This window comes from Canis lupus, chromosome X, assembly GCF_003254725.2.
Source record: "Canis lupus dingo isolate Sandy chromosome X, ASM325472v2, whole genome shotgun sequence".
In the NCBI taxonomy this organism is placed as follows: domain Eukaryota; kingdom Metazoa; phylum Chordata; class Mammalia; order Carnivora; family Canidae; genus Canis; species Canis lupus.
Genome location: NC_064281.1, coordinates 79,041,422 through 79,066,294, shown reverse-complemented (window position 1 = coordinate 79,066,294; position 24,873 = coordinate 79,041,422). Strand labels below are relative to the sequence as shown.

Genomic DNA, 24,873 nt, shown 5'->3' with positions numbered 1-24,873 from the left:
CTCAAAATAATCCTAGAGGAATATATTATTATCCACACTTTACAGAGAAGCCATGTGCCTTGTCTAGGTTCATATAGCTGGCAAGAGTGTGGGACAAGAATATAAACCCTGGTCTGTATGGCAAGTCCTGAAACCATTCAGATAAACTACCCTTGACCTATGAAGGTTAAAAATGACATTTTTAGCAAAAAATAAAAGAGAGTACCAATACACAAATGATAATGTAATTTCTACGGGAATGATAAATTGACTTCCTATAAATAAAGTCCCATTATTTTGTGCCCCCCACAGATTATCTTTCCTAGAATCCCCTCTTAAGAATACTACCACTACCATGACCCCAGGAAGCATACTAAAGCAAGCATGATGCAGTCAGCACTTTTCCTTAGTTTATGTAATTACTCATATATAGCCTTAGGGTTAGGATATCAAAATTTTAATCTAAAGTTAAAAGAGGTAGGGGGATGGCTTTCCCCCAGTATCTCTAGTGACAAAAAGTAGATAGATGGCTGCCTGGGAGCAGGGGTAAAGGAGATTAACTGAAACTTTTCAGGTAATAAAGTTGATTTAAAAATAAATGTATGTAAGAAAAATCTATTTTGAAGTGATTTAAATAAAACATTTGTAAACAACAACAACAAAAAAACAAGTGCTGCCTTAAGCAAAGTTGAGGAATTAAATGGGAGTATATGGAAAAATATTAGAAAATGCTATTTTAATTTACAGTATTAAATAGAAAACTACTAAATTGGGGATCCCTGGGTGGCTCAGCAGTTTGGCGCCTGCCCCTTTGGCCCAGGGCATGATCCTGGAGTCCCAGGATCGAGTCCCACATCAGGCTCCCTGCATGGAGCCTGCTTCTCCCTCTGCCTGTGTCTCTGCCTCTCTCTCTGTGTGTCTCTCATGAATAAATAAATAAAATCTTAAAAAAAAAAAGAAAACTACTAAATTTATTTAAAGCAAGATTTAATTTACTCATTTCATTTACACAGCACTTTATAGGAGCTTATTGTACCTTGCAAAGGGATAAGAACACTGATGGTCTCCCAGAGACTGAGAAATCTCTCCGTACATTAGGAATTCCCTCTCGATTCACAGGCAAGGAATATACAGCCAGTTTGCTTATTTTCCTAAGGGCAGGATGGAGATGAGGAAGGGGTAAAAAAGTTGTTTTTCTTTTGTCTTTGAAAATTTGATGTCTAGTGGATAGGTAGGACAAATGAGTATACATCAAATCGAAAATAATCCAGGTCTCTCCAAAAGAGAGATCTCTCTCTCTTCTTCGGCCTCCCATTCCCACCCACTCTGCCCAGAGTTCCCCACCTCTGCCCAATCTCTAGAAGATCTCATCTCTGGGCTTCCATAGCACGCCTCACAGACTTTTATCAAGATATTTAGCCCATTGTTGCACTAACTGTTGGAACTTACAGGCTAGTTTAGTGAGAGGATTATTTTTTAACAAATGGATTTATAAAGTTATATTTTCCATTACTCAACTAAGGTATTGTTTTTATTTCATAGGTTGTTTGAACTCTCTAGCTCCGATACATTATTACAAACTGTTTTATTCCATCATTGTCTTACCGTGTCTCAAATCTTTTCTGTTCTTGAGCTGATTTCACCTGCTCACATATATATGGGGATTTTTTTCCTCCTTTGCAATTTAGTAAGTAGATTAGTGATAGTAATAGTGGCAGCACTGGTAGTACTATTATTAGTAGGACTGGTCATAAGAGTGGTAACTCATAATCATAATGACAATAGCAATAACAGAAATAGCTGTCATTTACTCTGTTATCTCAAATTCTCCCAACAACCCTGTAAGACAAAGGTATGCAAACATATGTAGAAACAGAGGCTCAGCAAAGTTCAGTAACTTGCCTAGGGTCACTCTGAGTTTGTGGCAAAGAAATGAATTTAAACCAAATCTTTCTTACTAAATCCAATACTATTTCCACTCTGCCATAATTACCTTGAGGAGGGGAGGCTGCTAGAGTAATTCCTCAGCTCTGCTTCCTGGTCTGTCCCTGCTAATAGATTTTAATGCTCACAAAGTAGTTCATGAGGTGATTTTGCAGTACATATCATCTCTGAAGAAGGATGCATGTTTTGAGGATCGGAAAAAAACCTCTGGATTAGAAAACTGACTTATGAACCAACCAAAAGGAGACAAATATGGAGTCTGCCAAGGTTAGTTTAAAATTGTCTTCTTTTATCATAAATTCTGAGAGTTATTGAAGAATATAAGGTAATGGTTTCTGGAAAATGTCAAAAATCCCATATACTTCCACAGTTTTGCTTGAATGACTTTTATCAACCAGATCAGCAGAACTCTCTGAAGGCTTTACATTAATTTGACTTAAATATTTCAATTATAATGAAGACATCGATTAAATTTGGCATAAAAATGCTTCTAAGGCCAGACATGGGACTCAGTTAGAAAGGCAGTGTGGAGTGGTAGAAATTGGTGGAAAGCAGCACTGTACCAAGAAAAGCCCCAGCTTAGTTATTCCCAAACTATCTTTGGGGCACATAAATTAACCTCTCCGAGTTCTGCTACCTCATCTACAGAATGAGGTTATAAGATTGTATGCTCTTCAAAGTCCCTTTCAAGTTCTCACCGACTCTTGGAGCTACGTCTTGTTTGCAAATGCTATTGGGTAAATCCGAAGTCTATGTAGCTAGAATCCCAAGTGAGTAGAAATTCATTGATTAAATTTTAAAAAGGCTCTGGGAACTGGAGAATATTTGGTTACAGGACAGGGTAAATACATGTCTCTTGAAGAAGTGCTAAGAAAATGACATTGGCTATCTCTCCAGCATCTTTCTTCCTAGCTTTCCCCATTCCTAGACTTACACAGGCCAGTTGGTTCAATGAGGCACACCTGCATGCCCCCAACAATCAATGCAGCAGCAACTAGCATAGATAGTGCCTTTGCAGAGACAAGAGATTCAGAAAAAAATCTTAACTTGAATTGAGTTAAAATGAGGAACTACAAGGACAGGGGTGCAAACCAGACAGCACAAGGTAAGGAAAGCCTTCTGGGCTCTAATAGGCATAGGTGAAGGAGCAGAGTTTATGTACGTTTGTGAGGGATTTCAGTTGGGAAACAGGTACCCAATGGTGAGAAGCTGGACCTTATTTATCAGTGAGGAACACTCCTAACTTTCCATGGTACATCTTCCCAAATATTCCAAGAATATGGGCTATTCTCCCTGACATTCAAGGCCCTCCAATAATCAAGTCTACTTTGCCTATATAACTCTACCCTCCTGTGTTCTCTAACAGTCCCCTGGATTCACTTGGTCATTAAACTTGAGAATGCATGAATTATAAGTTGAGGAATCACAGAGAATAGCTTTCAAATACCAACTCAATCTCTTATTTGCTGTGTGACCTTGGGCAAGTTACTTAAGCTTGCTGAGTCTTGATTTCCTCATGAGTAAAACGGTTAACACCTATTCCACATGCTTTTAAGTTATCATGCAATGAGATGATAAAATTATACTTATAGTAGTTATCATTTACAGTGAATTGATTATGTACCAGGCTCTATGCTCCTTTCATTGTACTGCTCTCAGGGACTCATCCTCCTGTTGGGAGTAGTCTTCAAACTAAGATTTTAGAACAAGGTATCCAGTGGGTATGAAGGCAGCTGCTAGTCTAGGTAGGCAGTCGGCTTCAGAATAACCAGCGAGCTCATACATAAGTTTTATCTCAATAACCTTGGGTGGAAGGAATGATAACCAGAAAGCAATGGGTACCTGAACAGCAGGTTGTATGTGTGCACCAGAAATCAAATAAAAGGGCCCTTGCAACAATCCAACTTAGCAGGCTTTTATTCAAATTTGAAGAGATCTAGCAGAAAGTTTGCATATCTCAATTTTCTCTTCCTTTTTCTTTGGTTTTAAAGGCTTAGGAAAATGGAAGAACTTCGAAAAGAAATTTAGAGTCACTTTTCCCAAAGTATGGGACTGGAATAGGGAAAGACTGAGCATACCTGTTGGGTGGCCTTAGGAAAGTCATGTAACTTCTTGAATTTGAGTTTCTTTATCCATTAATTGAGTCCTGTTCTTTTTAGAGCTATGGTAATGATTAGAAATAAATGTATTTAAAGTGATTAATATTTGGTGCATAACATATATAATAAATAGTGACTATTTAGTATGTCATTAGTTATATTCCTCTAGCACTGAGAGATTCAAATGTCAGTTAAATGTGGGATGTCATCTCCACATATCAGCAAAAATATAGGTACAAACATCATGCATGATATTTAACAATTTGATGAGGCTTGGGAAAACCATGACAAGTAGCTTTCTTACACTGTCATAGTCCTCTAGAGAAAATATGTAATATAAGGCCTAGGAGGGATGCCTGGGTGGCTCAGTGGTTGAGTGTCTGTCATTGGCTCAGGGCATGATGCCGCAATCCCGGGATCAAGTCCCACATCAGGCTTCCTGCATGGAGCCTGCTTTTCCCTCTGCCTCTGCCTCTGCCTCTCTCTCTGAGTCTCTCATGAATAAACAAATAAAATATTTTTTAAAAGGCCTAGAAGCTGCAGTTTGCATTTATCTCCTATAGTAATATCAGTTGCCCCACAGAATTTAATACTTCATTGTATCCTACCCCACATAGCATGCAGACAGCTCCAAAATTTGTATTTATATTCCAGACTTCTCTCTGAATGCCAGGCTCATATATCCAACTGCCTACTCTGCATCTCCTCTAGGATGTCTAATGGGTATCTCAAATAAAACATAGCCCAAACAGAATCTGATCTTGCCACAAAATCTTGCCTCCCTTAGTCTTCCCCATTTTAGTAAATAGCACTACTATCTACTCTGTTACTAAAACCAAAAATCTAGGAATCATCATGAAAAAGTCCAATCATTTCTATCTCTAAAATATCTCTTGAATCTGCCCACATATTTCTATCTCTATTACTACTACTCTAGTTCAAGCCACCATCATCTTTCTTTGAGATATAACAATAACCTCCTAACTTGTCTCTCTGCCTCCTTCCATCTGTTCTCCCTGGACCATCCAGGGGAAGACTTTTTTTTCATGTAAGTCAGAAGGAATGTGACAGTTTCCTATTGAAAATTGATCAATGATGTCCTCCTGCTCTTAGGATAAAGACCAAAACCTTCTAAGGTACTGTGTTATCTGGCTCTTGTCTACCTTCCAAATCTCATTTTGCCTCACTCTCCCCACTACTTCCTATAATCTAGCCACATTGCTCTTTCTGTTCCCTAAGCTTGCAAGGATCTTTGGCACCTCATGGCCAAAAATCTATTTTCTCTGAAATATTTTTTGTACACTCTTCACCTAGATGGCTTTTTCTTAACCTTCAGGATCCAGTGTGACTGTTATTTTGCTTCAAGCAGACTTTTCCCCAATGATCCAAGATAAAGTAAGGATTTACCTACTTTTCAGTCTGTTGTTTTTCTTTTTATCACTTACTGCATTTATTAATTATATACTTATCCATGTGTTTAATCTCTGTTTTCCCTACCCCTCACTACAACTAATAAGCTCAACCATGTCTCTTAAAATAAAAGTTAACTTATTAACTCTTGTAACCTCTAGAATAGAGTTCACCTCTAGTCACCCAGCACAATGAGTATTTGATGAATAGGAAGATAATATCAAATATACTAATTGTGGATCCAAGGTTGATAATCAAAAAATTAAATAAATTGTTCACTTATCCTAAAATGTTCTTTTCACCTTTTACTTCATATGTTAGGAGGTACACTAATTAGTATCATGAAGACAAATTTACTAGTAAAAAATATGAGGATATAGGGGCACCTGGTGGCTCAGTCAGTTAAGCATCTGACTCTAGATTTTGGATCAGCTCTGTACTGGGTGTGGAGCCTGCTTAAGATTCTCCTTCTACCTCTGTTCCTCCCCCTCTCTCTCTAAAAAAAATGAAGATATAGATACTACCAGGTGTTTGATCTTAGGAGCAAGGGGGTTTAGGTGATTAAATTATTATTTTAAAAGGCTTTGATCAGGAAAAAATAGAAGTCCAATGGTTTCTCATGTAACTTTCATGCCAGAGTTTATAGTGAAGCTGTGATGTCCTGAGCATACAAATTGGGCAAACAAGTCAGGGTATCCTGACCCCATATCCTCTGAGCATAATTATTACTGCCTCTTTAATCTCATTTTCCCAGAGTACACTGGAGAGAGTCATCAGACACTGTAGGTGAGCTCTGATGCAAAGGATTCAAAATACACAAAACACTTAAATTCACTCATTCAACAAATATATTAAGTGACTACTATATGCCAGGCACATAAGGAGGGTAGGGTGTTTTTCCTAACCAGTCAGACAAAATCAAAGCAACATGCCCCAGAAAGGAATCAACTTTCCCTGGCTGCCGACCTATGTATATGCAACTCATCACTTAGGCTGCTGTATCTGGTGCTTCCCAGTTGCCCCTCAGGATCCCCACTGGAACACAGTGCCAAATCATGAAGAGATTTCCAGCTATATAAAGTACACTCAGTACCAAGAAATGATTTATAGACTTGAACTGATGAATTATTTTCCTATTTGACAGCCAAAGGAGACAATTAACTGTCTTTATAAACCACCAGTGATGAATCATAATGACACAAGGAATTGCTGGACAGGAAAAGGCCACTCTCCTTAACATTCTTGTCCTCAGGACTCATTTTCACCTCAGCTTTGTCTCAGCAGCCTTTGCTCTTGGTTCACACATCATTCAGATGTCTCACTGGCTGCAAAAGCTCATTTATACGGACAACAATATTTGCTCTGATCACCTTAATTGACGAATTACTCCACATGATTGCATATCCTTGAATGAAACAGTTTGGCCTCTAATACCTATGTTTGTAGCCTTTTGCTTGAGTTTGTCATAGACCCTGGTTAACTTCCTACTTTTAAAAAAAAACTTCATCACCTGTAAATAAAGCACCCTATTAAAAATAGCAATTTGTCTTAAACCATTTGTTAGACTGCTTTCTTGTGGTAAAATGGCTGTGAGGTCATCTTTGCAAGCTTTCCAGTCTTAATAATAATGATAAAAATGATGCTAATCACAATAATTAATATCATTTTTGAATACCTAATATCTCCCAGATACCATTCTAAGTGCTTTTTGTATATTTTCTCCACTGAACACAGTAACACCTCCCCATTTTGCATGGGAAAAAAACTGAAGTTCAGAAGAATAAATTTTTTTAAAGTCACACAGCTACTATCATACTAAGGATTTGAATCATGTTTTTCTGACTCTGAAGCAAAGTCCAAGGGGGCCAATCAAGTTTTCAGTTTTCCACGGGTCTTCTTTAAGAATTAAATGCTTGGTTCAGCTCAAATTTCTTAGAAAGAGCTTCCTCCATTTTTCTCAGCAAAAGGTCTTATCCTTCTCCACATAACAAAATTTGTTATAGTCAAATCAGAGTATAGTACTATGAACAACGTATAGTTCTATAAGCATTTGCTAGCGGAAGGGGCTCAGGCTTTGAGAAAACCATTACCACCTCTTGAACCTTCATTGCAGTGCTATCATTTAGTTACAGTAGAACACTGAGAAAAATTATTTATCTGAACTTCAACTTCAACAGTAAAGTGGGGCTAAAATGACAATACCTCACAGGATTTTGAGATGCTTAAATGAGAAACATATGTGAAAACATAGTGCCTAGCTCCTAGCTCCATAATTATATGTTGTATCTAAATGTTAGCGTAAACCTTTGTATGGGAAACAATAGAATGCGGAGGGCATTAATCTATTTGGTGAGACAAAACCTACACCAAGTACTTCAAGATAATTAATTATAAATTAGTGTCAGTGTGGTGAAAACTTTTGCAAAATTGCCAAGGGAATTTAGAAGAAAGAAACAGGTGACCATAAATGAGATTAATCTGTGAAGGCTTCATGGAAGAAGTACCGAAGTACAAATGTGGCTTGGCAAAGAGGAATGAAAGAACGTGAAGCAGGCAAGTAAGCAGGAAGGAAAGGAACATTTTAGCCCCAATTTACCAATGTAGAAGTTGAAATTCAGGGAAATTAAGTAATTTTTCTCAGCGACATTTCTTGAGCATTATTGTGTACAGGAGCCATGCAGGTGGTTTGTAGCTGGTTGCTTTTAAGAGCAAGGTTTTGGAACAAATGTTAGTTTGAATCCTAACTCCACCACTTACTATCTATGTGACAAATAACTTATCCCCTCTGAGCCTCCCTTTCTACCCTTATAAATAGAAGAAATATCTCCAAACTTCCAAGGTTGTTGTGAACTTTGTCTGATGGTACACTACAATACCTGACCCAATAAATGGTTGTCCTCTGAGCATCTGCTCCATTCTGTTAGATCTGGTTCATGGCTAATCTCTCACCATACCAAGCTCCTAGTTTTCATCCTCTAGAAGGGTGGCTCGATAAAATGTTCTTAGCTTGCTCAAACCACTGCTTTCAGGATGGAGAAGAATAAGGTAGCTGACTGAGACTTTCACAAATGAACATAGTGGACCTCAGAAAAATCTGTGCCCAGGAATCTCAGAGGTCTTTACACCTAGGAGTCACACCACAATTCCTTCCCAAGAACCCCTTCCCTCACCCCTAATTCAAGTCAGAAGAGTCAGCCAAGGAGTCAACGATCACCTCAGGTGATGGAAGAGAGCCACTTGAGCGGAACTGACCTGAAATTGGGCACGTTTACCATATCCTGCTGCCATGTGCTCTAACTTGCTCACCCTCATCTCTCCAAGCAGGTCTCCTGCACACCTACTTATGAAACAAACCCACAGGAATGAATGTTCTCACAGTCCAGGGAAATTTGCGGAGAAGAAAGACCAGCTTTCTGCTGATGGGACAGTGAATAGTATTTGTTCATCTCCCTATAAGGCATAGAAACATGCAAACATTTCCCTAGGACAGAGACTGGAGATCTCTTTGAGCTTGTCTGTCATTAACAGATAGCCCTATGTCATAGGTTGAAGCAGTGGGGAGAGCAATAGGGGGTAAAAAGGAAGTACAATACAATAGTGGCAGAAGAGGAAGGGGTAAAAAAACACTCCTTAAACTGATACTCAAGGCCCTCCCTCCTTCCACCTAATTCTAAGCAGGATTTTTTTTCCTCCTAGTCACCCAAGGTCATGAGTAGAGTTGACCTTGTTTCCAGAGGGAGAAAACAGCCACCTGCAGGGTATGAATTGTGACACTCTGGGAAAGGCACTGCAAAGCTGCCAGAAATTCCCACCATTAGTCATGCCTATGATTTACAGAATTGAAATATCTATTAAATTGCAAATATGTTAGCTGTAAAGGGAAGCATTGGGGGCCATTATTGGTCAGGAATTCTTCATCGTATTGAGGTACTAGATGAGCTCCAGCAGAAAATAAGAATCTGAGGAGATGGGCTACCGAAAAGACAGGACATCAGGACATTTGAAAGAATCAGAAAAGGGACAAAGATGTCATTCTCAGTGGGCTGGGCAGGCTAGGAAAGGCCAGGGTCACCCAGGCAGGGAAAGGGAGTCCTCAGAGGAAAGGCAAAGGAGCTGCTACAAGCTGGTTTTGGTCATGAGATTTTTGTACCTGCGACTGTACAAAAGAACAGTCAATTATGAAATGCACAGTCAGTCATGTGAAAGTTTCCTTAATGTGGCCAAGAGCTACTGACTGCTGAGGGCTTTCCTCATTAAGTCATATGGAAGGTATAAATGAGATACATTCTCACATGATAATCAGGACACAGACATTCAGATCATGCTAACTGGATGCTCAGAACACGAAGGAGAGAGAACATATGCTAATGACTTGTTCCCCTCAGTGCTTCACACTGCACTACTTCGGGGCAGCTGCAAGGTGGGTGCTTCATCCCCAGGGCTTTTCATTTATCTGTAACATTTGAAATGAACTTGCTTCATCACTTAAATTGCTCTTCTCTGTAAGGTGATCAATTTGTCAATACCCCTCCTGTAGTACTGCATCCATAAATTGTGCCCTTCACTCTCTGCTAGAATTGACCAGTCAGCTGGATGGTGTGATTAGGATGGCTTTTGAGTGCTGTTCTCCAGGCCACTTGTATTTTTTTTCCCACTCACTGCTGGAGATGAAAATAGTGGAGCCAAGTTTGAGCCAGCCACACAGTCACTCACTTGTTGAAAAGCACTACTGAACCAAACTCTTTAAAGCAAAGGCCACAGAAAGGCAGCCCCCAAACTGAATTTAGCATATAGGCATGTTTTATTTATTTAGTCCACTACAGTGATGAACAAACCAGAGATTTCTACATAAAAATCCAGACTCCTATGATCTCTTCAAAAATTAGAGAGCCTAGTAGGATTGGATCCTTAATTTTACATGATAACAAGCTAGGGCTGAGTCAGGGATTCTAATACTCTCCAACTTGCCTCTCTGTGTTGCTTCGCGCACCCATTCAGGTACATGACTTGCCTAGCTTCCAGAAGCATCTGACTATTGATTAGGGCATTGCCCTTTTGCTGGCTTGGATTCAACCATCAGCAGTAAATGCTTTTCCTTTTATAGAAGTAACAGAATCTCAGCTATTTCTTCTTTAAGCCAAAATGATGGATTGGCAAATGAACGTTTTATATAATAGGTTATTTCAGGGATCTTTAGACCTGAGCTCTGAAGTCGCCAATTTGGAGTCCTCCTGTGGATGCATTTCCTCTTTTTCTGGCCCAGAAGCCAGGAATAAGGGACTATAGACAGAGTAACAATGGGATATGATAGAAAAAGCATTATATTAGGAATCAGAAGATGCAGGTTCTAGTCGTGGCCAAGCCATTCACCATCTGCCACCCCAGGAAAAATGGTTTAAACTCTCTGAGCCACAGTTTACTCTGGGACAGGGGAAGGTTATGTTATGTGATCACACAAGTTTAGGAAATGTCCTAAACTATATTTCATCCCTTAATACATATTAGAATATGATATGCACTAAGATGTGCTGAAATGCCTTGCAAAAAAAGAAATCTGTTTAACTTTGACCTAGCAGATAAACACATTGCCACAAAACCTCTCTGTCCCTCTCCTCTCTTCTCCTTTCTCTCTTTCAGAAATAACTACTAACATCTCTTAGATTTGGAGCTCCACAGAACAAATTTTGGAAACACTGTTTGAAACACTATTTGTTATACTGAAAAAAAAATTAAAATTTTCACAGATTCCAAAGAGAACATAATTCTGTCTCTACCTGTCTGCTTTCAGAACCACATTAAGAAACTTGCATCCTATGTTCCTTGTTGCACAGAATAGGCACCGATTTATGTGTGACTGCTCTTTACCAATGGAATCAACATTGTTTAGCTAGACTGTTCTCCATCACTTCACTTCAACTAGCTTGAAATAATTATGATAACTACAGTGAACCTCACTAATCCATTTTTTTCTCAATATGGATTTCCATATTAATAGGGCCATTTGGTACCAAAATATGAAGCTTGGCAAATTCCATCTTCTGCACATTCTTGCTTTTTTTGACACCACGCTTTTTTTTGTTTCTCTCTTGCCATCATCCTAAGCTCAGATTTAATTCTGTGTCCCATTTCTACTAATCTGATCTAAGGTGCCCACTGAGAGCTATAAGGACTAGGTTCCAAAATATTAAGTGTATCCTTTTTAATGGTATCCAAATTCCTATAGGAAATTATTGAAGACCAAATAGTTAATGTCCAGAAAGGACATGATAGTGGAATAATGAGCATTATAATCAATATTTTGACATATTTTTTCAATGTATGTAATATATATTTGGTGAATGAAATTATATGGTTTGTGCTTATTAGTGGGTAAAAAGTTATATTTGAGAGTCAGAAAGACCTAGATTGGTATCCATGCTCTGCCAATTACAAAATATGTGACCTAAGGCACATAACTTCACCTAAATTTTCTTTCTCAATAAAATGGGGACAATAACAGCATTTACCCTCATACGATTGTTCTGAGGATTAAATGAGAAAATGAATGAAAAACACAAAGCACAATGTCTGCCACACAGAAAGCTCTCAATAGATATTAGCTCTCTGAGTGCCCCTATTATGATTATTACATAGTTCTGTTATATTACCATTATTCAGTCAGAATCTCAATTCTGTTTCTTCCTTCAATTTGCCACCATATTTCCACATTCCACTATTTTTCCTAATCCCACTTTCACCCCAATGTCTAAGTATTAACAGTAGAGGCATAAAGAAACAAAGAGCCAGGGCCAGGAAAAGCCTGATTTCAAGCCTAATGTGGAATTGCTTCCTCTGTGTGTAAATAGCAGCCATACATCAGAGGAAGGTTGTTCTAATAAGCTATGCAGTCTCAATGACACGTACAACAATGCAGTACAGTTAGTTATAACTTGGCAAAGTGAAATTAAAAGCACTTACTGAAGGCATGCATTTGAGCATCTTCACCAAAAACCGATCCCAATTTCCACTCTGTAATTTTACCAAGCTTTGTGTGTCCAGATTGTGTTGCTACTATTGCTTAATAATAACCTAGCAGCAAATCCTTGAAACATATCCATAGAATAAACTTCTCTTTCTAGCCATGGCATTTAGACACAAACAGATTAAGAGATTAACCTAACATGTGAAGAGTCCCAAATCTGGAACTCTAGAGCTGTTTACAATGATCAGAAGGATGGATATTATTTGCATATTCACCAAAGAACAGGTTAGTGTTTTTTCTAAGTAGCCAAGTACATTTCTAAAAAGCTGAATAAAATCATGCATTTGTGAATGATTTGCTAGGTGAATGGTGAATTATCTTCCAATACAATTAATTAGTGCCAGCTTCCTGCTTGTATTCATTTTGGGAAGCCCCTATAATTTGACTGCCTTTGACCTTCTCAAGGCAGACAGTCTCCTCTAATTCCCAGAGACCCTATTACATTATCTTTTCTACTCTCCCACTCCTCTTCTTCCGTTATCACCTGTTCTATATTCTCACTATCATATAATCAACACTCCCTTTTCTTCTTACCACTTCAACTAGCCCTCTGCACAAAATTCAATGTGAGAATAAAGGGAGAATTTCTCTAAAATAACAAAGAGCCACCTACAATATGCTATGGGAAATAAAACTGTTAGTTGTTGGCGTCTTTGACAAATGACCTAAACACACTAATGTACATGTCTATTTGTTGTTAAACACTTCCCTATTCATCTGAACCCTCCGAAAGAATAAAAAGAAATGTCCACAATAATATTATACAAATCTGCAATAATTTATATATTAAAAGTATTCCAGAAAAGTTGCATTTAATTCAAATTCTATTTTAATGCAGTAGGAAACCTGGCTATTTAAAGAAATCCTATGACAAATTCTTTTATATGGAAAAAAATAATTTCATAAGACCAATGGTTACCTTCTAATTCATCAGTTTTGAATATCTGGATCTTTTTATAGCTGATCTATTTAAAGCAAGTAGCACCTACACACTTAAAAAAACTGCTTGTTTTACTGAAAAATATTTCTCAAATATATAAATTTAAAAAGAATGGTCAGAAAGTAACCTCTTAAAATTTTGATTATCTTTTAAGGTTTGCATACTTGCAATATACAATTTTAAAGAACTTCTATCTACATAATTTTGTAATTAACCAATCCTATTAATTTTATGTTGAAATACCTATTCCATGCCTGTGTATTGCTAAGCTGAAAACAAGTATGAGTGGGTTACTTTTTTAAAAAAATTTTTTAAAGATTTTTTTATTCATGAAAGACACACAGAGAGAGGCAGAGACACAGGCAGAGGGAGAAGGAGGCTCCATGCAGGGATCCTGCCATGGGACTCAATCTGGGATTCTCCAGGATCACTCCCTGGGCGGAAGGCAGACGCCAAACCACTGAGCCACCCAGGGATTCCCAAGAGTGGGTTACTTTTTAAATAATCTCAGCCTTATATTTTGAATCACAAGAGGACAAGCTGTTTGCTTTGTAATTCCAAACATACAAAGCACAATATAACTTATATAAAAATTAAAAATAAATTTTCACAGAGCAACATCTTAAATCTCTGTACCAGGAGGCCATTTTGTTTCTACATCAAGCATAATATTTGAAGTATGTTAATAAATACATAAACTTGATATCTTCTTATATGAATGATGACAACTGACCCAAGGACAATTGTTAACTATTATTAACTACTTATTTTTTTCTCCAGCATGTGATACATACTCAGTATATTTTTCCTCAAACGATAAATGAAAAATTACTGTTTCAGTAGGTGAGGCTGCTTCATCCCCATATTCTCTTGACAGATTTCCCTTGGTGACCAAGGAGTCATATTTTCATGACAGCTCTTAGGAAGTTAGGTAAAACAATTGTGGGCCTATGAAAATGAGTTTGGTGTGTGTGTATGTGAACTAACATGCTCACAAGAAAATCAAACCCGTGAGTGACTTCTTTAGCATTAATCTCTCAGCTATTGTTTCTCAAAGCATAATCCTTGGAAGACATACAACAGAATTACCTGGACAAAAAAGCAAGTTCCCATTCTTACTAATGTATTGAACTAGAATCTGGAGGAGGGAGACGGAACCTGTATTTAAAGAACCTCATCTTTATCCCACCTGGGTCCCTCCACATGATTCTGATGTGCATTAAAGTTTGAAAACCTCTGGGAGGTAGAGTTGAAGTGAAATTTTAAATCCATAGTTTAACTATACTAAAAGTTTAGGGCAAGTGAATTAACACCTTATAAAATACCCAAAAGAAGTAGTTCTAGCTCTGTTTTTCCAGAATCTAAAAAGAAACTAAAAAAGTAAATGTGTTGTCACCATAACCCATTAGATGGAAGCATAAAAGAGGTTTAGTGTAAACTCTACTCTGATCCAATTTAAGACCCAAACCCAATACTATAATGCTACAGATTTTCGTAAATAATTCCCAATGGAAGTGTTCCGCAAACAACGATACAGATTGTGTGACTGTAGTCAAAATGATGATGCAAGGATTTGTGCATGGTCAGATCACTTATTAATGATGTATAATGGCCTGGTTGATTCTTATCCTTGAATGATACAGGAAGTCTACTTCACATTGATGAAACTAGAAATCAACCAAAGGCAGATCTTTCCTATTTGGGTTTGTCACTTTAGGGTAGTTATTATGAAACCTCATAGAGGAAAGGATATGCAATTCTAATCAAAAGGATAATTCAAACCTCCACAGAAGTTACTCTACAAATTCAGACTAAGTAGAACTGTCATATATTAGGATATAAAATGAACTAAAGCATATGTATATTAGTTTCTAATTAAATATTTTTTAAATATTTACTTATGGGGCATCTAAGTGGCTCAGTCATTTAAGTGTCTGCCTTTGGCTCAGGTCATGATCACAGAGTCCTGGAATTAAGTCCCATGTTGGGCTCCTTGCTGAGCAGGAAGCCTGCTTCTCCCTCTTCCACTCCCCTTGCTAGTGTTCTCTCTCTCTCTCTCTCTCTCTCTCTCTCTCTCTCTCTCTTCCTCCCTCTCTCAAATAAATAAATAAATAAATAAATAAATAAATAAATAAATAAATAAAAATCTTTAAAACATATATATTTATTTATCTGACAGAGAGAGAAAGGGAGAGAAAATGTGCAGTGGGGGAAGGGCAGAGGGAAAGGGGGAGACAAACTTAAGCAGATTCCATGCTGAGTTCAGAGCCTGATATAGGGCTCAATCTTACAAATCTGAGGTCATGACCTGACCCAAAACCAAGAGTTGGACTTTTAACTAACTGTTCCACCCAAGTGCCCCTCTAATAAAATATTTTGTATTACTTGTGTTAACATTCAGAATTTTGAAAAAAAACAGAGCAAACTTCTGACTCTCAAGGATCAAAAACTTAATTAAATATGAGTTACAGCAATGAACTTACTCAACAAGTGTTATTATTAGTAAATGGATCTGTATTCCTAACATTAGTGTGAATATGTTATAATTAACCAACTAGCTGATGTGAACATTACATAGTTAAAAAGGTAATGCCCAAGAGCATCAGCCATAAATTAATTAATTAATGCAATCAATATTACAATTGTCTGGGTAATGTCAAATTTTACTATGGCTCAGGTTTTAGCCACAATACAAACGTGTGTGAACACTTACACACACACACACACACACACACACACACAATCTAACATATATATAAAGAAGAAAAAATTAGGCAAGGTTTGCTTAGGAACAATAGCAAGTAGACTTTTGTCATGAAGTTTTTTAGGGTGCATCACACTCATCATCAGGGATACCTTTCATGGTATTAGGTTCTGTCATATGTCCCTAAAAATTACTTTCTAACATTCTCCACAAGATAAGAATATCCTGAGTTTCTCTCTTCCATTTGGTGTGAGTAGAATTACTAGTTTATACTTTACTTTTGCTTCAGATTTAAAATACACACATACACACTATTTGTTTGGAGTTGCTCCATTTAAGAATCACTAGAGGCACACAATAACATCAGTCATTTATGAGCAATTTTGTATAAATGATATTCTGGATGCAGTCCAAAAGGATGTCATTCCAAAAGCCTGACTGAATCTCAGTCTGAAGCAGGCAGGCATTACCTACAAGGATATTCTACATATGGGTTAAGTCAACATTCTGAAGTGGTTCCAGAATATCTTTTCTGAGATGCTTAGTAACAGTCAATGATATCTTGAAGAGTAAAGAACCTTTCATAAAGGCAGAGAACAGATATGCAGCAATTAGGCTCATGTTCCCTAAATCAATTGCCCATATTCTACATATAGTTTATCAGTACAGCGTATTAAAAGTAAGCTTTCCAACCATTGATTTGCAGCCAATTCTAAATTCACTGCAAGTTCATTCTTTGTTTTGGAAACAACTTCTTCCCATACCAAATTATACTTAAAATTTCATTTGCCATAATTTGGTGGAACCAATTCTTACCTGTAACTTTCAATTCAGTTGTTCGTCTTACAAGTTTTCCTTCAAACTTAAGTTCACAAGTATAATTTCCTCCATCTTCTTCTTGAACTTCTTGGATTAGAAGAGTGTTTCCTTTCTGTATTATTATACTTCTCCACATTTTTGGCTTGCATTCCTGCATAGAAAATATTTACAAGCAAAAAATTAAACTTCTCATCAAGTCTTGGTACTGGCAAGTTAGTACTTTCACATTGTTTGTACTCCTCTTTAACTTTCATAATATATATCTAAAGTTAAGTCAATGATCAGAAAAAAAAATCACAAATGCATCTTAGTGTGTACAATGAAAATATCACAACTATTAGCCTAAGACCTACTTTAGAGGCCTGATCCCAAGTGTAGAAAGTGTTTATAGAGATATTTTGCAAAAAAAAAAAAAAATGGAAAAGCATACAAACTCCCCAAAGGGCAAAAGAGGTAGAGTGGAATCTTAAAAATTGCTAAATACCATTATAAAGCCCTGTTTTTGTTTTTGTTTTCTATTTGACAGGGATATTTTCAAAGAGTCCTAAGAGAATAGTGTTCATTTAGCAACATAGTATACTACAAGGGAGCCTTAGGCATTATTAAAAATTCATGTAGGATTTTATGTTGTCAATGTAGTTTACAATGGTTTTATTAATCATTTCTTATAGTTGAAAACTAATGCTAATATTCCGGAGTCTCCCTCTTCATAATCAAGAGATCCATTTGGGTGGGTGGGGATGAGGGCAAAGGGTCTAGAAAATTAGGCTTAATCAGTTCTCTAGAAATATAGCTAGGTAAAATAAGTACACATTTTGTTCTAGTAATGAAATACAGCAGTTACCCACTTATTTTCTGAATTCAGTGATATATGACCAGATTATATTATTTGGGTTTGGAAGACAATTTTTCTATACTCCTGATGGGAATATGAGAGAGTCTCACCCCTCGGATTGGACTTCTCTAGAAAAGATTGATTAACACTTTTTCAGAGAGTGACAAGGACACAGCAATAACCAAGTATGTAGGAATATTCAGCCAAGTGGCTTTGCCTTTTGTGAATTTTCTCAGACTACTTTTTAGATATGGTTCCAGTTTGTCTACCACTCATCTCAAATGTTCAGCCAAAGTGGTGGCCAAAAGCTATACAAACATCAAGAGAAGGTGTAGGGGACAGCGTGAGGTGGTGTTGAATAATCAGAGAAAAAATACTTTATCATCTAAACTCTGAATCTGTCAGTCAAGGCAATTGTGAGGACAATGATGTAAATAATTGTTAAGAGAACTTTTCTCTTTTCCCAACATCTCTACTACTCCTCCCCACCCCCACTCCTGCTCACCACACATATATCCTAAACATTCGCACAAAGGTAGAATCAGAGCTGACTCTCACAGCTCTGCAGACTTGTGTACATGCATGCACACACGTGTGCGTAAAATGACTTGAAAAAAATGAGTATTCATTTAGTAGTTTCTTACTGTAACAGATTTTTTCTTTTGTGATAAGCAGGGGTTTTGGCAACAAAACACAAAAACTGGCACTTAAGTTCACAGGTATGATATTTAAGAGATATGCTTGCTTTATGTCCAATACAACTACCTACACACATTGTCAGAGAATAAATAAAAGTAATACTATCTAGAGGATCTAGATATAAGGCTGTTTCACTCCCTAGGGTCTTTCCAAAGAACAGTTAAGGGGCTGTCTGAAATTATATTACATAGCATGTCTGGCAAGGTTATCACCTATATGAGATTGGCTTCTGAGTTAAACCTTGGGATATAAGGTTTCTGGGAAAACGAAGAAGAAAGTCTGAACAAAAAGAAAAAAAATAGTCCAGCTGCCACTATCATTATACAATAATAATCCACAATTATTTTCGCATTGCTTCAAACTCTGATAGCCTCAGATTTCTAAAGAATCATTCTGAAGGTTATTAAACAAAAATATGGTCCCTCTGGGCATTTTGAGAGGAAAGGAAAATGAAAACTGAGCTGCTTCACTTTCACATAGTAGTGGTGGGGGTGGGCAAATGAGCCCACACACTCATTGTATTCAAAGACAAATGACATTGTTTTCTAATGTCATATTTGGGGCGAGTCCATATGCAATTAGCTCTAACCTTTTTCATTTTCCCTGCACACTGCTTTGATTTCTTTTTTCCCTGGGAAGTAAAATGTAAATAGGAGTTAGAAAATAACTTCTGATGAAGAACAGCCTGTAATCTTAACACATTCTTTGGGCTAGATCAACTGCTTTCCAAGTTGCCATGTAGCCTTATAAAAAATTATTTGTACCCAATAGGGTTTTTTAAAGATTTTATTTATTTATTCATGTGAGACACACAGAGAGAAGCAGAGACATAGGCAGAGGGAGAAGCAGGCTCCCCACAAGGAGAACAATGCAGGACTCGATCCTGGACCTTGGGATCACATCCTGCGCCAAAGGCAGAGACACTCAACCGCTGAGTCACCCAGGTGTCCCGTACCCAATAGGATTTTGTGGATTTTATAAAAAACTGTGGCATAGTAAAATGTTATTGTCAGGCTATCTCCACCCTTCTGGAGAGACAATGTAGTATAGATGAAAAGGCAAACTGTTGTCAGAGCAAGACAGCTCAAGGTCAAAATCTGGGGTTCACCCAAGTTCTGTGATCTTGGGCAAATTTGTTTAAGTTCTTTAGGTATCAGATTTTTACTCTGCATATGAGGATAACATATACTACCATGTAAGCAGCCAGAGCCCAGAGGCTTGCAGAGTTTATTCATTACACTCTGATTGAGCAGCACTATATATGGTGGTCATCCAGCACAGTGAATACTTTCCATTCCAAAACTTTCACATTCTTGGATTATGTCTCCTCAAACCTCCAACTCACTTTGGTGAAAACTGGTGCTAATGGACTAATCAGGTGAAAACCAATCTCAACTAATTGGTTAACCATGCCCAGGAACATAATACTTTAACCCACTGAAAATGTATAGCTCTTACGAGGCTACTCCAACACTAATCCTAGCAGGTGGGTAGAGGAACTATACTTTGTTCAGAAGAGGCTTATAGACAACCATCCTGCCCCCACCAAACCATCCTCTACATAATTATCTCACTGGCTAGCCTTCACATAACTGAATACCTATATCAAACCTCAGAAGTCTACCAGGTTTTTTACTCCACTATTTGCAGCATCTCTCCCTTAAACTACAGCTTCCAGGCTTACTACAGTCATTGTTTCTCTCCTGTCCTCAATCTTCCTATGACCTCTTTTCTTCTGAGCAGGCCATATCACATTGCTCCACACCCATTTAATTTTGACAGCCTGTTAGGCAAAGAAATTTGAGACATGTAAATCACGTCTAAAAATGGTTGTTTATCTGAGACAAGGAAAAACCATCAAAGCCTCAAATATGAGCAGGCCCCTAATACTGGTTCTCTGAGATCATTAACATAAACTTGATCAACTTGACGGTTTTGCTGAGGGCCAGCCTTGCTGGAGGTACCTAAGTTCAACAAACAGCTCCAGTTCATGGGCTGGCTGAGCCCTCAGAGCAGTTTGTTGTAGGACATCCTTGTTCAGTCAAAATAATGTCAATCCTTAAAGTCCAGCTTCCTTCCCTCCCTGCCAGCTTTCTTGAGTGGCACGTGTCCCTTGCCAGTATTTACTAGGTTGGGAGCCCAGGATGTTCAATAGAAAGATCTGTTGAAAGACAGGAAACAACAAATGTTGGAGAGGATGTGGAGAAAGGGGATCCCTCTTGCACTGTTGGTGGGAATGTGAACTGGGACAGCCACTCTGGAAAACTGTGTGGAGGTGCCTCAAAGAGTTAAAAATAGAGCTACCCTATGACCCAGCAATTGCACTGCTGGGGATTTACCCCAAAGATACAGATGCAGTGAAACTGCAGGACACCTGTACCCCAACGTTTATAGCAGCAATGTCCACAGTAGCCAAACTGTGGAAGGAACCTCAGTGTCCATCGAAAGATGAATGGATAAAGAAGATGTGGTCTATGTATACAATGGAATATTACTCAGCCATTAGAAATTACAAATACCCACCATTTGCTCCAACGTGGATGGAACTGGAGGGTATTATGCTGAGTGAAGTAAGTCAGAGAAGGACAAACATTATATGGTCTCATTCATTTGGGGAATATAAAAAATAGTGAAAGGGAATAAAGGAGAAAGGAGACAAAATGAGTGAAAGTATCAGTGAGGGTACAGAAAATGAGAGACTCCTAACTCTGGGAAATAAACAAGGGGTAGTGGAAAGGGAGGTGGGTGGGGGGATGGGGTGACTGGGTGACAGGCACTGAGGGGGGACTTGATGGGATGAGCACTGGGTGTTATGCTATATGTTGGCAAATCAAACTCAAAGAAAAAAATATACAAAAAAATTTTTTCCAAAAGTAATTGGAAAAATAATTAGATCTCTGAGTCATACCATGTTTAATAAAAGTTCCAGATGAATTATAAGGAGGTAATTTCATCTACTAAAATAATATTTTAGGAAAGACCATTTTTAAATCCCGTCACTCATAACAATGATTTAAGCTTCCAAAGTTAAGAGCTTTATATTGATTTATCTTGCTATACATTCGACAGTTTTCATAATGGGAGAAGAAAGTCACTGGAGATTTTATACTACCACAGCCCAAATGACCAACACTTTTTTGCTAAAAAGTAGTTTGGCAAAATTCTTAGAGATTTTGAATCCCTTTGGTAATGATATTAATGTGTACCTTCTTTTGTAACCATAAAATTGCATTTCATCCTTAAACTTTTAATCTGTTAACTAGAATTTTCAAAGATGTTTTTATACAGAAGGGATGGGCTGTGAAACCCATGAAGGCTTCAGTTTAGTGTGGCTTAAAACTGGTGAGTTACACAAGATTTAAGTCCCATTTATCCTTGTTTTTATTCCTAGATATGGTATTAGAAGTCAAAGAGGGGTTCTTTACTATTGGTAAATTACAAAGATGATGGGTTAATGTGAGAGGAATGGTGATTTGAAATATATAAGCACCTGTCTTTGATCAAGGGATGTGGATTCTGGTTACCATTCCCCCACTAATGTGGATAAGTAATTGTATGTCACTGGACCTCTGTTTCCTCACATATAAAATAGATGTAATAATGTCTGCCATATATCCCATACATCTTATAAAAATTTAATGACTAAGTCCTTACTTGATATTTTCTGCTACTATAAAAAGGAAAATGTTACAAAAGAAGCTAAAAAAATAGTTATCTAAGACTCTAGTTGGGAATTTAAGATTTTTTTAAAAAGTCATATTATTTTGTATAATGTACAAACATAAAATTTATCCTTTTTACCAGTATAATTTGGTGTGTTTTGGCAAATGTATGCAACAAAATTGAGATTATAGAATGTTTCTATCATTCCCAAGTTCCTCCATGTCACTTTGTAATCAATTCCCTCTTCTTAGCCCCAGTCCTTGGTAAAAACTCATGTTTTCTGTTCTTATTATTTTGTGGAATGTTATATAAATGGAATAGTATGATATGTAGCTTTCTGTTCCTGTCTCCTTTCACTAAGTATAATTCATTTGAGATTTGTCTCTGTTGTGGTATATATCAATAGTTCATTTCTTTCACTAGTAAGTAGTAGTCCAGTATTCTACTGTAGAAATATATCACTGTTTAGCCATGCCATTCACTGTTTTTAAAAATTTTATTTATTTATGAGACAGAGAGAGAGAGAGGGAGAGAGAGAGAACACGAGCAGGGTAGAGGCAGAAGCAGACTCCCCACTGAGCAGAGAGCCTGACATGGGGCTCAATCCCAGGACCCCAGGATTGTGACCTGAGCCAAAGGCAGATGTTTAATCAACTGAGCCACCCAGGCATCCTTAGCCATTTATTATTGAAGAGCATTTGGGATGCTTCTAGTTTTTGGCAATTAGGAATAAAGGTCTTATAAGTTGAGTTTTGACTATACAATTTCTTGATTTATCAAAATAATCCATTTTGTCAATTTTTATAATCTTATTTTGATGTGTATGCTTTTCTCAAACTTAACAGGAGTTTGCTGTTGATCTTTACTAAATTTTTATAAGAATCCAGGCTTAGGAGGGGTTTCCTGTATATCCTTAGTAATATTCAAGGGATTAAAAACATATCAAGACAAATTAAAGCCTCTTAAGCAACGTCTCTTTCTACAGGCTGAGTATCTTTTTCATATCCACTCAAATGATCTTTGAGAAATGCACATCTGATTGTAGGATGCCACTATTTAAAGCAATCCATTGATTCCATGAAACCATTTGGTCAGTAGCTCCTTTGAGTGTTTACAGAGCCTGACACTGTTTCAAGCATATTCATTTATTACCTAATTTAATTCATAGAACAGAATTACAGGTAATAGAGTGAGTTAGATTATACAGTTGCAGACCTGGGATTTGAACCCTGCCCATATGTAGGCTCTTTAGCATCTGGTCTCTGCCTACTTACTGCCACTGTCAATGATACAACTATTCAGAATTTTTTTGCTTACTCCATGTGATTACACAGCTGAGTGCTTCACATGTTGATCTCTCTGTCCTACATGTCTTACCTGCCTAACTTTTATATACTGTTTAAAACTAGGCTCAGGGGAGGAGGGGCAAGATGGCGGAAGAGTAGGGTCCCCAAGTCATCTGTCCCCACCAAATTACCAAGATAACTTTCAAATCATCCTGAAAACCTACGGATTTGGCCTGAGATTTAAAGATAGAACAGCTGGAAGCCTATAGTGAGAAGATTTTGAACTTCTATCAAGGTAGGAAGACGGAAAAAATAATAATAAACAAATAAAAAAGCATCCAAGGGGGAGGGGCCCCCACGAGGACCCAGGCTAAGGCCGCGGGGCGGAAACACCCAGGACAGGAAAGCCCCGTCCCGGAGAAACGGAGCTTCACCAATCTTCCCAGACGGAAAGGTGCTCGCAGGGAGTTGGAGCAGGACCCCAGGAGGGGCGGGGACGCCCTCAGGCTCCCAGGGGCACTAACAGAGGAACTGCGCCCCTGAGAGAGCGTGCCATACCCCACGGCCAAGCTCCCTAAAGGGCTGCAGTGCGTGCCTGGCTGGGCCCGGGAGGAGCTCGGAGGCGGCTGGGGCAGAGGGGGCTCTGTGGCCCGGGAGCGTGATTGCAGTGGCACAGGCCCCAGAGCCCAGGGTGCTGGGCGACACAGCCCAAGATCTGGTGCTCCTCCCCCGACAGGCAGAGGACGGGAGGACACAGGAAAGCAAGGATGATCCTGCCACTGAGCGGCCCCGAGCTGTGCAGATCGGCGGCCCCCACCCCCAGAGCATCCAGGCCCCTGCGGACTGGGAGCTATGGCAGTTACTGTGGAGCTGACCCAGGGCTGGAGAGCTGGCCACCGCCACTGTTGTTGTTCCTCCTGGGGCCTCACAGGATAAACAACTCTCACTGAGCCTTCCACCAGGCAGGGGGTTGAGCAGCTCCCCCAGGTACACACACTTGAGAATCAGGACAGCAGGCCCCTCCCCCAGAAGACCAGTTACAAGGACAGGGGAAAAGCAAGTTATTCACCAAGCAGCACTGGAAAGTTCCAAGGGAAGTCGAGGGATTTACAGTATATAGAATCAGAGGATACTCCCCCTTATTTTTTGTTTTCTGTTTGCTTCCCAACCCCCTTTTTTTCTTTCTTTTTTCACTTCTTTTTTATTTTTTCTCTTCTCTCTTTTTCTCCTTTTTCTAGTATAACTTGTTTTTGACCACTCTGCGCTGAGCAAAATGACTAGAAAGAAAAACTCACCGCAAAAGAATCAGAAACAGTCCTCTCTCCCACAGAGTTGCAAAATTTGGCTTACAATTTGATGTCAGAAAGCCAATTCAGAAGCACAATTATAAAGCCACTGGTGGCTCTAAAAAAAGCATAAAGGATTCAATAGACTTCATGACTGCAGAATTTAGATCTAATCAGGCAGAAATTAA

General features: G+C 38.3%; 1 protein-coding gene across 1 annotated transcript in view; it reads right to left on the bottom strand.

The window, feature by feature from the left end:
• Positions 1-24,873, bottom strand: part of IL1RAPL2 (interleukin 1 receptor accessory protein like 2) — a 1,329,588-nt gene that overhangs the window by 552,042 nt on the left and 752,673 nt on the right. Inside the window, exon 5 of the mRNA XM_035712073.2 lies at positions 16,914-17,067. Coding sequence (XP_035567966.1) covers positions 16,914-17,067 — 154 coding nt within the window. The remainder of the gene's footprint in view (positions 1-16,913; positions 17,068-24,873) is intronic.